Below are 18,288 nucleotides of genomic sequence, written 5' to 3'. Positions count from 1 at the left end.
TGCAGAGTCTCTATGTAGTCTGGTTTGGGATTGGGGCATATGCCACACCTTTAACTTCTTACCACAAGGAAGCCATGTGAGTGCTGTGACAAACCCTGTTGCATGAGGGCCATACATGTCACAGTTAGCACAGTCCTCTAGGGCAATCAGAGTCGGGAACACCAGCTTTGAACAAAACAGCACTTTATTTTAATCGCTTAAACCCCAAAAAAACAAATCATAAAAAGAAAACCTAGCTCCCAATTGGAGCCCTCTCTAGCTATACTATGCTGGTCCAGACTGACCAGCCTAATCACCCACTAACTCAACCTCCCAGCCAGACCCAGCTACGCCAGGCTCTGGAAAACCTCCCCTAGACAGCACACAAAGGTCCGGGCAGGTAATGCCTCACTTGGCTCAGGGATGGTCTTCTTGTTCAGGGCCTCTCCTTGCCCTGGGAGCACAGGGAAACTCCCTCTTCCCCCAACAGTCTCTCTGAGTATCAAGCTCCAGGGGTTTTTAATGCCCAGCACCTGTGTCTGATGCCGGCCTCATAGAAAAGCCACCCGCTTAAAGTAAATGTATTCAACAGATGAGGCTGTACATACATGTAGATCGAACAGGAACCGATCAGCAGACTCCTAACAGGAATGGTTTGGCACTATAGCTGTTTTTTGGTACATAGCTGGGCCTCATTCATAACCATGTTTACATACTTTCTGTTCTATTCTAAACGGTACTGGAGTGAAACAGGAGAAGCTGCACCTACTATTAACCAACCAGGCTCATATATACATGCCTGATGGACATACCAGTCAGCCTCACAGCTGTGGACACAAGTGTTTCATAAGATTTTATTGACTAGGAATGATAAGGCTCTCACCTCAGATTACTATAGTAAGCCTCAACGTGGAAGAGCATACCCTACCCAAACGCAACATGTATGCATGTATTCAACCAGAACAGTTGTTGCTAAACATGGGAAGCTTCTATCACATGGATCAATGAAATCAACTTTAATTATGGATACAGAAGTGTCTTAACACAAATTTATCTCAACCTGAGACTTCCCCCCAATTTTTCCTCCAATTCTTATAAAAAATAAAGCACACTTTTATACAAGACATTTGAAAATAAAAAATATTTTTATTTGTTTCTGGCTAATTATGTTTTAATAGTAAAGAAATACAAAAACTACTAATCATTTCATTTTTTAATCTTTGGTTAAAGGGCAGACAGTGGTGTTGATCTGATATTTGATCTCTTGGCATGGCCTGCAAGAAGAGAGAAAAAAAAATAGTAAGCCACACCTATACTCATAACCGAGATTAAAGATCTAGATACTAGTATGTCTTCATAAAGGTATAGTGAAGTCAAGGAGTTGAAGTCGGGTTTAGGCACCATGCTCCTCCATCGTCCCGTCCCCCCTTACGAGTCTGAGGAAACTCCATCCATCCCATACACTGGGGTTAATGTACTAAAGAGAGTTTGTTAGGAGGGCTTGAGGTACAGTTGTGGTTTTAGCTCTCTCACTTTTGGTAATATTTTAACTGAGCAGTATTTGCTCTGCAATGACAGCACACCTTTCTATAGTTTATCTTATTTAAAGGTTAAGTGTAAATTATTGTATATTTCCTCTTCTGTCACTTTTTTTTTTTTACCATAGACATTTAACAAGGGAAAAGGTGCATATAATCATGTGAACCTGACAAAGTAAAGCCATGTGTCACGCAAAAGAAGTGTAACAGTGCAGTCAATTAGAAATGCATTATGCTTCATATTTAAGCATTATTTAAAAGCTTTAAGTGCATACTCACTTCTTCCTTATTTATGCCTCCCTAGACCTTGGATTCCTCCTCTTATTTCCCTGTGGGATGTCGACTGAAATATAAAACCACATTTTAAAAAAACATTAAAATAAAAACCCTCTCATTTACCTTAATCAGTAAGATGTGTTAACCCTAAGGACATTTATTTTTAACAAAGGGCAAATAGACCTAAATCTGTCCAGACAATTATGCAGATTATACGCAACCTAGGCTACGGCTTAGGGTCCCTGGACAGCGAGGGAAGTCCTACTAGGGACCAGAACAAGCATTGCAAGGATCAGCTTCCCGATATCTGTATAATGAATTACGTTTAATGTTGCAAGTATGGGAACCCAAGTGTAAATAATGTTTATATGCATGTGTCCACAAATAAAATGTTGATAAGACAGAAATAAGCAATAATAATATGGAGCAAATAGTTAAAAAAAAAAAAAAAAAAAAATTAGGTACCTATCATGAGTATTTTTTCTTTATACATTTTAACCAAAATCATGAAATAAATGCATACAGTATGATAAATACTCATTAAGAGACAAAACATGTTCTAATATAAGCTCTGGATTATAGTTTGTCTTACCATCCATGTCTGAATCACTATCTTCCACATATGGGAGATTGATAAGGGTCTGTTTTTTGTCTCTCAAGACCACCAACTGCAGTTTCCCTCGCGATTTCTCTATCAGGGCCTGGGCTTCAGCCAATGACATGTTTTCAGTCAAAATACCATTTATCTGCAAACACACAACATTTTTTTATATACCTCAGCTGTGTAAAAGACCACAAATACAGAACAGCAGACAACTTGTACATCTGCTAGAGTAGCTCCAATCAGGGCCGGCCCTATAATGGGGCAGACTGGGGCAATTGTTCAGAGAGGGGCACCGAGTGGTTTTCGCTTACCCGCTCGGCACCCCTCTCTCTCTCTCCTCTGCGGCGAGTCTCCCTGTTCGGTCCCGGTCCCGGTCCCGGCTTGTAATGCAGAGCGCCGGAAGTGACGTCAATTTCCGGCGCTCAGCATTACAAGCCGGCACCGTGGCAGAGCAGGGAGACTCGCCGCAGGACTGTTTAAAGGTAAGTACCGGGGGGGGGGGGGAATCGTAGATTATGGCGTCGGCGAAGTTTAAAATGCCCCCCCCCGGCATCGGCGGGGGGGCGGCGTTTTAAACTTCGACCGCCCCCCCCCCCCGGCGTCGGCGGGGGGGGGTGGCGTTTTAAACTTCGCCCCAGGCGGCGTTAAGTCTTCGGCCGGCCCTGGCTCCAATCCTCCAGGCTTTCAGGATCCATTTTACATATGGCGGATCTTCCTTAATCATGATCAATCTAGATTGTATGACCTTTTGAGCAGGGCCCTCCTTACCTGTTTCTGTAAGTCATATTGTTATATACTACTTATGTCCTGTTTACCCAGTATTACATAGCCAAATATGGTGGTGCTATATACAACAAATAATATCAAAACAAACCAAACCAAAAAAAAACAGGTGGATTAGTTCAAAGTAAATGATTTAATAATTCATCCACCCTTGTTTCCATGCACTGTTCAGGTTCTTAAGGACTAATAAAGTCTGCTTTAAATCAATTATGTTGACTGTATGCTTGGCTATTGTACTTTAATACATGGCTTTTATATTTATTTTGTTTCAAGGCACCGCTGAATATATTAGAGTTACTTCAATTTTATATTGCATTCTTTTGTAATGTTTGATAAATTCGGGAAAATGGTTCTCTGATCTCTAATTCCCCATTAGAGATCTTTTTCTCTCAAATGGCTCAGTAGAGAGTAAAAAACTATTGGAAGCTTTAATCCGCCAAGCAAGAAGCTGAAGTTGCTTTTCTAATCAAATATACTTTTATCATCAACTGTTGGCTTTACAATTTCACATAACATTCCCAGCGGGCATAACATGTTGATTTCCACTTACTTATAGCTGCATTATATAACAAAAAACATGCACACTACCTTAAGAACAATATCTCCTTCGTGCAGATTCCCATCTTTTGCTGCTAGGCCTGTGTTTGTCAACCCTTTAATGTAGATCTGACTGCCGAGTCGAAGACCATACTCTGTAAGAGCAAATAAAACATTCACATATATTTGGAATGCATATTGTTTTTTCTTATACCAGACAATTTAAAAGGAGAGACATGATAGACAAATGGCATCAGATTGAGAAAGTAGATTACCTTCATTTGCTTTCTTCTTTGTTAGGAGAACACAGTTTGTTTTATCAGAGCCTTCATACGGATGAGGAGGTGACGGGCTACGAGACTGGAGCTTGTCTCGACTGCGACTTTTCTGGATTTCCTTTTCATACTTCCTCTCCGGGGAGGCTCTCCTGCCGTAACCTGGGTCTGGACTATAATCTGATCTTCTCCCATAACCTTCACGGTCTAATGTCCTGGTACGATTCTCATCCTGTCTGTATTCACGTGGGTCATCTAGTCCGCGGTCAAGGCTTCTTCCACGACTGCGGTCTTTCTTATAACCGTGGTCATCATCTAGGTCACGGTCTATGCTTCTGCCCCGACTGCGTTCTCTCCTGTATCCACGGTCGTCATCTAGATCACGCTCTATACTTCTACCACGGTTTTGGTCTCTCCGGTATCCACCATCATCATCAAGACCACGATCCATACTTCTGCCACGACCCTGATCCTGTCTAAGTCCATAATCTATATTAAGATCCTGGTCAACGCTTCTGGCTCTGCTTCCATAACCACGTTCATAGTATGGTCCTCTTTCCTGGTCCCTCCTATAAGCTCTTTCTGGACTTGGATCATGACCTTGGGAGCCCCCAAACCCACTTCTGTCGCTGTAAGCAGTGTACGCTGTCCTGCTCTCAAACTCTGTATAATCATCTATCACATCCAGGGCAGGCTCAGACTTGCTTGGCATGCCCATTTGCACCCTGCGTGGTCTTCTGACAACCTGTCAACATGTAACAAAATAAAGAGCTTGGACTGTCTACATCAGGTCATATACCCACTCCACTAAATAATTTTCTACAAGCTTCATCCAACAAAATTGTCTGTGCCAATAATAATGTCCCAATTTAATTTTGTTCAAGAAACATGCTTAACTGTGCAAATTCCTTGATACTTCAACAGGACAGGTAATTAGGTATACTTTTATAATGTCAAATAATTGCTGAGCCAAGTCTAATAATAATAACCATAACTAATAATAATAATCACCAAAACCGCTGTTTTCCCACATTTTCTTAGTTGCTGAACGGCAAACGAATGAGGAACGTTCTCTAGGAGGGTCCCATTAACCATAACAACTCTGTCGTTCTCCCTAAATATTGAAAATGAAAGAAAATCAGATATTACCTACACAGGTCCATCATTTACCATCATTAAGTTTAAAAAGCTTGCCCCTTTTCTGTAATTGTACTTAAAATGTGTAAATGCAGGGTTCAGTGGTAGTTGAAGTAAGACAACTTGATTTCTGCTGCAGGCCAAGACAAAAGGGGAGACGTGGCATAATGTGGCAATAATAGACTGCAAATCTTTAGAAAAAGGAAGTGAAAAGTCTTAACCTTTTTATTTTTTGGCAGAAGTTTTGCAGTGAAAAGAGCACTTGAAATTGCCACTCTCTTTCTTTCTTTCTTGGTGCCTGCTACCCAAAAGTAGCACCTCTGAGTCTACTCACCTGTAATAATTGCAGTGCCTTTAGATAATGCCCCCGACAATGCTTAATAAAATGGCCTGCATACTATGTTGTTATGCTTTGGTGGAGCAGCCATGTGTGGTAGGCGGTCATTTCATTTACTTTAAGGGCCATTCTGAACAACTGCCCTACTAACAGCAGAGTTGTGGCAATGGAACTAGATAGCAGAGTCCTCCACGTCTGTTTAAATAGGCAGTTTTTATGTATAACCTTATTGTTCCTTACTGCAGAGTGTTGATGCTGCATAAATAAAAACATACTAATAACCATTTCTAGGAAACTGCATGGAATGGCATCAAAAGATTGTTAAAAAAAATGTATTATATTGAAGAACACCAACTTCTAACAGGCGCCACTGTGTCTCATGACAACTATGCCATTAATAAGTTTATGATTTATGAAAACGTTTTTTTTTTTTTTTTAATGTTAATGAAAAAACACTTTGCTTACAGAAGACGACCATCTGCTGGACCTCCAGGAAGAACATCAGAAATAACAATGGAGTTGTCACCATTTTTAAAGTGTGGATTATCTCTTCCTCCAGAAACAGCAATGCCAAATCCTTTTCTTAGATCCTAAAGGCAGAAACAAAAACAATAAAAATAATTTTTTGACCTGCAAATGCCATTTTCTTCTGGCACACCACAGCAACACGCCTACAACAAAGCATCAGAAACAGATTCATATGGATTGGCATTAGAGCGTAGATATAGAGACATGAAATCTGTAAGAATTCGATCAAGCCTCTCTCTACCACCCTATAGAGGTGGTCCTGAATTAGAAAAGCCTTTGGGACATTATGTCTAGAACCGGACAACCTCAGATTTGGCTATGAATGCTGCAGAACCTGGTCAACGGACAGGTTATTTCATGCCACGCAGGGCTAGTCCTAGACCTAATGACAGCCCAAAAATTAAAAAATGCTTGGGAAAAGCATAAAGCCAAATCTTTACATCAGGAAAAACATGCAGACTAGATAGATCGAATGGTTCTTTGAAGAATGAAGACCTTTAACTAAGAACTTCTTTAATCTAGGACTAGATGCGTACAAAGTGTTTGCTATCCATTAATTAGATGAGATTTTCACTAGCAGAAAAATCGCTTTCTCTTAGGAGGCCCGAGTTATGGGAGCCAATTTTTTTTTAGTTAGTATTAGTTGTATGCGACTCTGGGAAGCTTCCTGGAAGCTCAGGTTCAGCAGGGTTTTTCTCCGCTCAAGAGTCTGGGGACTAAACTTGATGAAACATCAGTTTGTAAACTATGGATTATGAATTCCAATGCATAAAAAACACTGATTTGAGTTACTAGGACAGAAAGTATAGAGAATACAAGTATGGATACGGGAGTGTGCCTTTGCATGCGTAGTCATTTGTCTGTTTCAGAAAGCAGGTTCATCGCGCACAAGGACGTTGCGGTACCTTTAGAATGAGTGGCACACATACATCATTAATTTATAATACATTAGAACTGTCGCGGTGAGTAGTCTGGAACACCTTTTATCACAGAGCGAAGTGCCTGTGCGTTAATTACAAACTCAATATAAAATGCTTCCTGAGTCTTGCATGTTGTTCGACAACATTTCGTGTCAGCTGTACCGGTTGGTAAATTTATAGCTCAACATAAAATAAAAATAAAATACAATGCTGTTGTACATTGCTGGAGAGTATGATGACACTATCATCAGAGGCTTATACTTGTCATGCTATAAAAGCCAATGATTAGTCAACTCATTTTTATAAAGTAATGATGTAATAAGCACTCGCTAGTCACTCTCCACTCCTAGCAGCATCCTCCGTAGCATTTCCACCTTTTCTAGATATTGGTTAAATTGGCAGTAAGGAAATGTGGTGAATTCATATCATAGAGGTTCTTTTAACTCGTGTTATTGGCTTATAACAGTAGTTTTAGTCTTTTGTTTTCATTACTATATAAAACGACAAATACTTAGACTGCTAGATTTTAGAAGCGCCGGCTCCCTGAAGTAATTACTACTTTATTCAAACTCCAACGTATACCCATTTATTTGAAAAACAGTGCTTAATGAGCCGTGTATAAAGCCTTAGACTTGCAGACATTATGCCGTGAAAACAATCCCATATAAAATAATAAATCTGAAGTCTTTGATGTATTTTACATAAAGTCAAGTCTATTTCCCTTAAGCCAAGTACAGACTTTATGTTTACATTTTATTTATAGAGTGCCAGCATATTCTGTAAAGCTTTCACAATAGGGGAAAATACCAGATTACCAACAATAACACTGCATGAAACAAACTGGTACAAAAGGCATTGGCGGTCCGGGACGGGGCAAGAGACTCCAGGGTCGTGCCAAAAACCTGGAGACTGAACACAACAGCCTCCAAAAAGTTAAGGAGAGGAAGAGAGGCAGGCAACTGGATGACAGGGAGTGAGACAGAAGGGGACTTGGGGACTCCAAGGGTTTAGAGCTAGATTATCCATTAGGGTACTATGCAAATGACTAAATACCCCTGACGCTTTAGTGGATAATCTACTCATCATTCCTCCACCAGCCACATGGTCTGAGCTACTGTATCTGGAACATCATATACTAGTATGGCATATCCCGCCACATACTGTATGTTTGACACTTTAGCTAGATTGAATGTTGTGAATACTCTTTCAAGCAGCTGATGTCTTAAAGACATTTAAGAAAAGTGAGAAGGGGACTGACTGGTTTGGCTGTCCAGTGCTCCAAAGAAAAAACAACTTCATAGTTGTCTTGCTACAAGATACCATCAAACCATGTCTCCAGAGAGAATGTGAACTTCAAAAAGAAATGTTGATGTTGGGAAGGCTTTACAAAAATTAACAAAATGTGACTAAATAGTAAGTATCTGTTGAAATATATATACGTGACCTTAACAGGTTTTTGACCTGTAAGAAGTAGAGGTGAGAATTTTTGTCTACGCCTCCACTTTTTTCCCTGTAGGAGACTAGAGCTCGGTATGCTGCTAGGTCATCACTTTGACCAAGTGGCATCTCACCCTGTGAAGTCAAGTAGTAGGAAATGCTGGTGGTCACCAAGTTCATACATAGCACTCGTGAATATATTAAGAAATTACTTTCTAGCGTGGATACATGTGTATAAGTAATGTATCCTTCATGCGGTTCAATACAAAAATATAGCATGTACAATATGCATTAAAAAAAAAAAGTGTGTACATAAAAAAGCTGATACGTTGCCATAATGCACTCTTACTTTTTGTAATGTCACTGTGTACTGTTCCCATACCATGTCTTCTAGCCCAAATCCCTGTGGAGAAAAAAAAACAATAGTTAAAAATGTTATGTATATAGCTATGAATCACATTTCACAGTTCAGAACAATTAATACACCTTTGCAGTTGTATATATTAGCTCTAGCCCAGAGGGTTTCTACACTATATATGTATATATCTGATAAAAAGCATATGGAACACACAATCATAAAAACATGTCATTAGAGACATATTATATATATATATATAGATACATACAAACACACAGCTTTCAAATACTCCTCAGCACATACTTGCACAGGAACATTCAGGATAAGTCATTCCAGAGAGCTGTTACTTATCTCTAGGGCACACAAAACGTTTCAGTTTTAGGTACCACGTACTGAGAATCTATGTATCAAAATGATTAAGAATGTTGAGGACAATGTATTATATTCACACAATTCAAGCTATAAACACATCTGTTCCATTTACATATTTTCCAGCTGTAGATATCTGATCTCCTAAAAAGAGGGACACCAGGGGACGAAAGGGACACTTAGACGGTATGATGACGCCGCTTTGTTGGTGCATGTGGAGCGCTAATTAGTCTCCATCAATCACTTTAGCCTCGTAATTATAAAAATACTGCACTGGCAAACAAAATGTATGTTTAATCATAAGGGTAGTGCTTACAAGTTGTGTCATTCAGATATAGTCACTTCTTATTTTACCAGCCAAACATATTTCAGAAACTGTACAAATAGGAATTTAATATCTGCTAACGTTATAACAATCAACATTTTACATTTGTCTTTTTTAGTGTTCAAAATCCAAGAAGAAGAATTTAAAAGGAAAAAAATTACAACATTACACAAGAGAAAGAATGTTTCAAGGAGTACTTTAACCCTCCCCAGAGACCTGCTTCATTGTATGGAGAGCACTACATATTTTACATTTCCTTAGAAGCAGGCAGTAAGTGTATGCCACGCACGGTTATAATTTAGCGAACGGCACAAGCATTGAGTAGATTAGCCAACCACTGAGATGTGTGCCAGGAATTTGATTCACTTAACTTATATCACACTGCGCAGCACAATCATATCAGCAGGATCACTTCATACATCAAAATCATAATTTCCAAAGCAAGCCTGCATTCACAGTCCACAGACACGAGTATGTTATTTTATTGTTGTACAAGAATAAAAAAAATCGAAAAGGCATTGCTTGAGTGCAGCAAATGGCAAGATAGATTCCCAGAAATGTACAAAACATGTCCATAACCTATGATTAAGTCCATTTAGATAAAACATATTCCTGGGTCTCAAGTACAATATGGAACCATATGTAAAAAAGAAAAAATATATATATAATTGTGTGTATTATATATACACATACATGCACATATCCCGCCGTTGGGTGTATTTACTAACCTGGGATTTTACAGGCACTTAATTCTATTTATTGAATATTAAATCCCCCCCCCATATTTTTTATGCTGCATTAATTTGACATAGGGATTAACAACTGCAAATACGATGCACACCCGTAACATAATCAACTCCACTATGTCAGAGAATGACACGTATCCGTTCAGCATTCTGGGACTGAACAGAAGGCAATCTAGGTAAGCATGAGTGTGCACACAGCACCCAGGCAGCCATATTACCTGCAGTGGTCCTTGTCAACCACACATTTTTGGAGAACAAGTCTACTTTAAGTTTAACACTTTAAGTAACACTTCATCCTTGTCCCAGAAAAAGTACAACATAGGTAGTTGAACAAAAGAAAATACCATATGGGAAACCTTATGTATTCATGTCTAGTGGCGCTTCATCAAAGACCATCTAGTATCAGTTCATTTGAGCACCACAGAGCTCCGTGCCTTTACTTCATAGGAAGGAGGTAATTTACTACTCAATATGCTAGTTGCCTTTCTGCATTATTGTCTGTTACAATGAAACGCTAGCCTGGTAAGCAGGCCACGGGTCATCAAGCCATTAGGGGGCAGAATAGGTATTTACCTATAAGTACTCAGTAGGGAAAGACTGCAGGTGGGGGCAGCTAAACACTTTCCAGGAGACATGAACATTTATAAGAGGATGAGAAGTAGCCCAGCTTTGTATTGTAAGTCTTTATACAATCATTTAATTAGACCTAAACGGAACTTAATGGCACAGTGAAGGAAGTGATTCATCTTATTTTTAGGATGTCGATCCTGAAATGGGAAAAAAGGTCACATTCCAACAACAGCATTATGGAATTTTGAGAGATATTCAGTTGGATCTATGACCATTACGCCTTTATGCTGGCATTATTCATTGCAATAATAATAAAAAAAACTCACTGTATGTAGAATATGTAGAATCTAGTACACTGTTTTCTTTGTGGCTCATCAAAAGAAAAGTCTGTCTTCAAAACCTCAAAAAGCGTGTTTATCATTAGCAATACTTCCGCTTTCAAATTGCTCAAGCTTAGTGACAGTGACCCATAGAGGTCTTGGGAAGAAATGAGGAGGAACCAAGCAAACAAACAAAAAAAAACAAAAAGCCTGGAATTTGCCGAGATCACTTTATCTTAAATATCTCCATTCCCAAATTCCTGGGAAGCATGCCCTCTTAGTCAGTAAAAATCCCTGAGCCTTATGTTTTTTTGAAGAAAGCAGCTGCATGATGTCAGATGTCAGATGTATTTATGGGAGGTTTCAAGAGACCTCTTAATTAAAAATGTTTTACCTTGGACAAAACACTGGGCTAACACAATTATTTGATTGGTTAGATAGAAACTTAAAGGGGCAGAATAACATCCACATTATCTTTTCCTCTGGAATTAGGGGAGTAAACATTATGGTCAGCGTGGTAGATAAGCAATAGAGCCAAGTGGTAGATGTTACTACACTAATGGAATTTAACCGCGCATAGGATAGGCATATGGCTTTTCTGCATCTAAGATAAGACCAAGGACTGATTAAGGTCTGAGTCTTTACATTGGGAAGAATAGGCAGACTAGATGGACTGGATGACTCTTATCTGCCATCAAATTCTAAGTTTGTATGTAAACATTGTTTGCTTTCCTGATGACTATCCTTCATGTAAATGAACTGTATTTCGCTAAGGAACCACTGTTCATTTCCCTGGTGGATGTGTGTCAGATATATATGTTGTAAGCGTGTTTGGGCAGGGCCCTCCTTAGCTCTTGTAAGTGAAATTGTTATGTTAAATACTACTCATGATGTCCTGTTAACCTATTGTACAGAGCTCCGCAGTACAATGTCACTACATAAAACAAATAATATATGTGAAAGAGGTTGATGTGCAAGCTAAGGTGCACTTTCCCACTGCATTCTACCCTAGAAATTGGGTTCAAGATTTAACCCTCCAAGGACAATGTTGTGCTAACCTGCTAAACAAGTTAACATTCATGAAGCTGAAACGACCAGGGTCAAGTGTGCAGAGTGTTTTAAAAGGAAAGCATGTGGACACTGGGGAGTCACGGGGGGGGGGGGGCTTAAAACATTTCAAGTTAATGGAAAGGTTCTGTCAGTAGATGTGTGTTCCTTTTAAAGGCCTCAGTTATGCTTCTGAACTGAAAAGAGAAAATATGGCTAACACCTCCTCATTAAGATCAACAGTAAATGGGCAATATATATATATATATATATATATATATATATATATATATATATATATCACACATACACATGTCTATTAAAAAGGCAGACCTCACTGCTTCATATTGAAAAGGGAATACTTCAGTCTTCTAGTTAGACTGAAATCAGACACTGAGAGATACACTTATGGCATGTATGGACTTGATAATTTATCACAGTCAGTTTTTCTTGTGTCTTCTTGCCCATACTGGGGAAAAAAAGCATAAAGGAAATATGTGGCGCTCCATGAAAACAAACAGCACGTACAATGCCGCAAAATTGCTGCTACATAAATGCAAAAACAAGTTGACAAAAGTGACACATAGGTTAAAACAAATACACAAAACACTACACCGTTTTCCATTACCTCATCCCATCTTTTGTTTTTTTCTTCCATCCTTCCAACTCTATCCCCTTTGCTTTTACCTATTCCTAACCTAATCACACGCATTGGCAAAGCCCCTGGGCTATATTCACCAAACAAGGAGTTTACGGGAGTATTGTAGTTTCAGCATGCTGAAAAGTTTCACTCATCCTTCATGATACATAGTTACATAGACCATACATGAAAGTTACCATTCATTAAACAGTGCCAGCTTATCGCAGCACACACACATGCCAGGGTACCCTCCATAATACATAGTAAAGTCTCTATGGAATACTTGGGCGGGCTACCACATCATTTGTTTGGCAATACATGTCAAGACCAAAATCATGTCGGTCCTAATAGCAATGTCAGGTTAACATCACAAGCAATACACACAGCTGTGTGAAAGCTAGACTGTCTTAGAAAAAAAAAAATTGCTGGTAGATGGACTTATTTCATGTATTATGTTTCATATACACAACTATGGTTGCTTTAACTGTCAATAAAACTTGGGCGGGTATACCAAAAACTATGTGCACTCCGCAATCAACATAATTTAAAACAAACAATAAGTTAGTCATGATTATACACTTAAAGGGAAAGTCCTACAACATTTATTACTAATATCCGATTTAAAATACATTTTTGAGAATGTTTTTTACACCAATTCTTTGGTTTTTGTAATCTAATGTCCTCAGGCAGCTATATATTAGCCATTCCTAGGCGTTCTAGTTCTGTTATTGAAACCCAATTTAATTGATAAACACTCTGACTCCTTATCATACCGTCAGTGGTAAACAGTATAAAGGCTCATTGATAAAGAGCCAAGCCAGACTCTCTGACAAATTCAAGTCTATGGAGGAACAGACTTTATCATCACTGCCGTAAAGAATCAGCTCAGTGTGGTGTTCCAGCAGGGAACGTCATCCAAACACTACATGACAGACTCCAGAAAGGAGGTCTATTAGAACAAAACAAGATAAATATGATAACCTATATTACTGTGTACAGCAAAAGTCAGAGCTACTATGAAAAAAGTGGATAAAGTGGATAAAATGGCACCCCCCCCTTCACCAGAAAGCAAAGTCTAAGAACGGTTAACTGAGCAGCGAAACAAGTGAACCTTATTCAGATTCATTAAGCTAAACAAAACAATAGTTTTAGAAGTCTTCTACTTAATCAGGTAGCCATACTGGCTAAACCACATCTGCATTGGGTTCTCTCTTTTTTCCCCTCTGTTGTGTATTTATAGACCTAAATTGTAATCATATTCTCTAAAAAAAAAAAAAAAAGCAAGTATATCGTTAACTTTTCCCACTCTATTTCTGCTCGGTTAGTGCCTGTAAACTACAGCTAGTTTTCCACCTTATCATTTGATGTTACACTCTAAAGTTCTACTGACTTATATTTACGGTAGTTTTCTTCTAGTTCTACAACGTTTTGTTATATATTAGTTTAAAACACCAGACTACGTGAGTTTGTACTGCAGTAATCCAGTTCCCACCTGGATTAGTTAAAAACTACCATTGTAGAGTAAATAAATCTATGTCCGTATACAATGGCCTGGACCATACCATTACTCCTCTACTTTGGCTTTGTATATCCTCATCAACTAGATGTTAATTTCACCAAGGTTAGCCTAACCCTGAAAGAACAATGGCTTCTGTGATAGGAGATTAAATATCCAGATTTACAAAGCACTAAAATATTTACACACATTCTTGAGCCTTTTGGGTTCCATCTTTCACCTTCCGGGGGGCAGACAGAGTGAAAGACAAGAAGACCAAGACTATAGGACAACTTTTTTTGCATTAGAAACGTTCTGTCCCACTCTCCATTGTAAGGAAGCCACAGGTAACCCTCGCCTTCTACCTTATCCAGATTCCCAGGCTCTCCCAACTCCAGATTTATTTCTCATGGAAAGAAGTCCACGCCTGGTCCAGTTCCCGTGCGAGGACACCATGTAATCGCTGCTCACGGGTGACCCACTTACCTGGTAGTGAGGTCGGACAGCCATTTTAGGAGCAATCAACCAGGTAGAGTAGAGAAAGAAAATCCAGCTTCTCTGCCTTCCTGCAGCTGCTTGCGAGCGTGATCACCTGTGTGCAAACAGGAGAAAGGACTTAGCCCTGCGCGCTTCCCTTCAACAGATAAAGTGGCTGCATGGGGTGTGGAGGAAGCTCGACTGAGACTCTCTCCCCGTGTAACGTGCCTCCTAGAACAGGAACTCTCCCAGCGCGGGGAGGCAGCCCTTGCTGACACCCACCTGCCCTGCCCAGCTTGTAGCCAGGCAGGTCTGACGTGCTCACCTCGCCGCTGTAATATGATCCGAGTCAGACCCGGCGAACACGTTCACTCACACAGACACCGACCCAGGGGAGACTGTGGGAAGCCAGGCAGCGAAACGCGAGCTGACGGCAGGGCGGGAGTGAGGGGGGTTAGCGGGAAGAAACATTACCATACAACGTGGGGACAACAAGCATGACAGGAAACACCCGAATTCCCAAACACTGCTTATCCCCAAAGGAATGAAGCTCCTGGGATTTAAAAGTGTAGTAAATAATATATATCTCTCATAGACGCTTCTGACCCATTTAGTCAAGTTTCACAATGTCTGCTTGATGCAGCAACAACAAACATTGTGAAACTTGACTACATGACCAAGGGGCATTAATGGCTTCATTAGAAAAAAATTGTCTCATGTATGTGTTATAATAATTATAATTTTGCACAGCCCTTTTCTCCCTGTGAGACTGAAAGCACTTTGAATATATATATATATATATATATATATATATATATATATATATATAGAGTAGAGGTTGTAGCCGTATTAGTCCAGTGGTGTCAATATCAAATAACAGATGGAATAAGTATCTTGTGATAATACCTTTTTTATTGGACTAACAGAATTTTAGAATGACAAGCTTTCGGGAGCTCTTCTCCCTTTCTCAAGTCTAAAGCATATCTGAGCAAAACGACACATAGAATGTACACTACATTGAATTCTATGTGTCGTTTTGCTCAGATATGCTTTAGACTTGAGAAAGGGAGAAGAGCTCCCGAAAGCTTGTCATTCTAAAATTCTGTTAGTCCAATAAAAAAGGTATTATCACAAGATACTTATTCCATCTGTTATTTGATATATATATATATATATAACATATAACTTAAGGTTTTGTGACGGTCAGTTGTGCCATTTGTAACGTCTGTCTTTCATAGATAGGGATAGACTGGTTATTTAAACTTGGTTATGGATTCCACATCAAGCCCACGCTTTCAGGCAGAGTATGAATTTTTAAGCCTGGGTACCTAAGCCATCATATTGCATCATGTTAAGTCCACCAAGATGCCCTACCTGTAAAGAAGAAACAAAAGGTAACCCCCTTCCCCAGGGCTCCTCATGGTATAGAATATCTGTGGAACAAGGGCCAAAGTGTCCATTAGGGACCATAATGTGAAGCAGATCCACCATCCTTCATCTAAGGACCCCTTCCCTCCTTGATCCATGGCCTGCAGGAGTGACAGATCTTCCTGGCCCCTCTTCAAGATGATGGACCCAAGAAGTGATTTAGGGCATGAGGCTCCTTGCAAAGGGTAGGACACCGACCTCACAAAAAGCTGATTTTTCAGGGGATCCGGGTCCATTTTCAGTCTAGTAATAAAAACTTTCAATACCAAAAAATTGTGGGTCACATGCTCATACATAAAAAGCATCATAAAAAGTGTCTGCACTGCTGTCCAGTCAAAAAGGCTGCGGCAAGTGGCAACTTAAAATACAAAGGTGCCAGGAAGAGTCCAAGGGGGGGTATGTGCACTTACAAACGTGCCATTGGGGGTTCAATTTGAAATAGTAACCTGCCAAGCCTCGGGGCGAGATTCCCTACAGGGGCAAAGTCATTGCAAAATGCCCACTTGATTTAAAACCACGGTTTATTTGAAAGGAAGGTTCTCTCACCTTCCTCATGACAGACACAACCTGGCATATACCGGTATGTATGGAGAGCTTTCTTGAGAATTGTGGTTTTTAACACTGTTACTTCACTATTTATCATGTCGGGCCAACACCAGCAGGTTTCTGCAGCATAAAGGTCTCAGCTGGCCCTGCACATAGAATAATTTAATGGATGAGGAGGCTTTATACAGGGCCAGTCAATGTCTTCCTGCAGCAGAAGCTTATTGGGAATGGATAGTGAAGTCAAGGAACCGAAACACAACTCTCCTGTCTTCCTTTATTGATTAGGCACATTATTTATTATTATTATTTTCTTCTGTCTTATTAGGCAGGGTGACATTTGTTTGATTCATATGTTGCCACTCACAGTAACACAGAGATGTTGCCACATTCCTAAATTCTATCTTTTCTCTGCTTACATCTAAGAAGTAAACACTATCATTGCTCTCTTTTTTGTAACAACTTGATCTCTCTATTTGGCAATCACTGACCCATAGGTTAAATATATATAAATTCTACATTGAAACAGTTGGCTTCACTTCACTACTGGTCATTGATGAGTTAAGCTCTAGCAATGAAAGAGTCAACATCCGAGTACTTTCAAATTGCAGGAGGAATAAATTTTTCATACTAAGGGATTTGTTCATTTTAAGTTATAAGTAGGTCAGCAAACACTTACTCAATGAACATTAGTTCCGTCTTTTTTAGAACACCAACCTGCACTTATGCTATGACTGTTTTTCACAATGTACCATAACCGTGACATATAACCAATAAATCAGTCAGTTACAGGGTTAATACACACGTCTTTTAGATGGTGTGATTTAAGCCATGCTCTTGTTACTCACATTACTGTTTACAGTCCAGATACACTACTTTTCAAATACACTTTTTTTCACTCATGTGCTTTAAAATGGCCCAAAGGCCTTCCATGGGAACTTTGGTTTCATTCTAATCTGTTTTCAGTTTTGTTATTCTGTTTACAGTGAATAACGACACTCATGTAACAAGAAAATTGGCTTCTCCAAACCAAAGAATGTTTTTTAAATACTGGCATGTGTGTCAAAGAATAGTTTCCTAATCCTTTTGGGAAATGTGGACCCTAAATTGCTCTCGATACATCATTGCTTTTGTAATTAATAACATCACAAACATCAGAATCTTTAGCTCTGAGCAGGACTCCGACCTTTTGTTTCTGTAAGCCCAATAGCGACGCGATTTGTCATGTCCCGATTGCCTATTTTACCCATTATTTATATAAATTATTTGTGACAAACCCTGTAGCATGAGGGCCACACATGTCACTTTTAGGGGTCCTAAGCACAGTCCTCTAGGGCAATCAGAGTCAGGAACACCAGCTTTGAACATAACAGCGCTTTATTTTTAATGCAAACCCCAAAAACCAAATCATAAAAAGAAAACCTAGCTCCCAATTGGAGCCCTGTCTAACTGAACTATGCTGGTCCAGACTGACCAGCCTAATCACCCACTAACTCAACCTCCCAGCCAGACCCAGCTACGCCAGGCTCTGGAAAACCTCCCCCAGACAGCACACACAATGTCCAGGCAGGTATTGCCTCACTTGGCTCAGGGATTGTCTTCTTCAGGGCCTCTCCTTG

The 18,288-nt window shown here is 39.6% G+C and overlaps 1 protein-coding gene across 1 annotated transcript; it reads right to left on the bottom strand.

The window, feature by feature from the left end:
- Positions 1 to 1,102: 1,102 nt before the first annotated feature.
- LOC128496733 (tight junction protein ZO-2-like) lies at positions 1,103 to 15,123 on the bottom strand. The gene is made up of 10 exons (XM_053466501.1): positions 15,024 to 15,123; positions 14,708 to 14,813; positions 8,701 to 8,754; positions 5,932 to 6,056; positions 5,004 to 5,106; positions 3,993 to 4,737; positions 3,769 to 3,872; positions 2,386 to 2,539; positions 1,797 to 1,860; positions 1,103 to 1,253 (listed from the first exon to the last, which is right to left on the bottom strand). Exons 2-9 carry the CDS (start codon positions 14,729 to 14,731, stop codon positions 1,808 to 1,810), a joined length of 1,362 nt encoding a protein of 453 aa, XP_053322476.1. The 5' UTR covers positions 14,732 to 14,813; positions 15,024 to 15,123; the 3' UTR covers positions 1,103 to 1,253; positions 1,797 to 1,807.
- Positions 15,124 to 18,288: the final 3,165 nt, after the last annotated feature.

This window comes from Spea bombifrons, chromosome 1 (genome assembly GCF_027358695.1).
Source record: "Spea bombifrons isolate aSpeBom1 chromosome 1, aSpeBom1.2.pri, whole genome shotgun sequence".
Classification (NCBI taxonomy): Eukaryota; Metazoa; Chordata; class Amphibia; order Anura; family Pelobatidae; genus Spea; species Spea bombifrons.
This window is presented reverse-complemented; position numbering and strand designations above follow the sequence as displayed.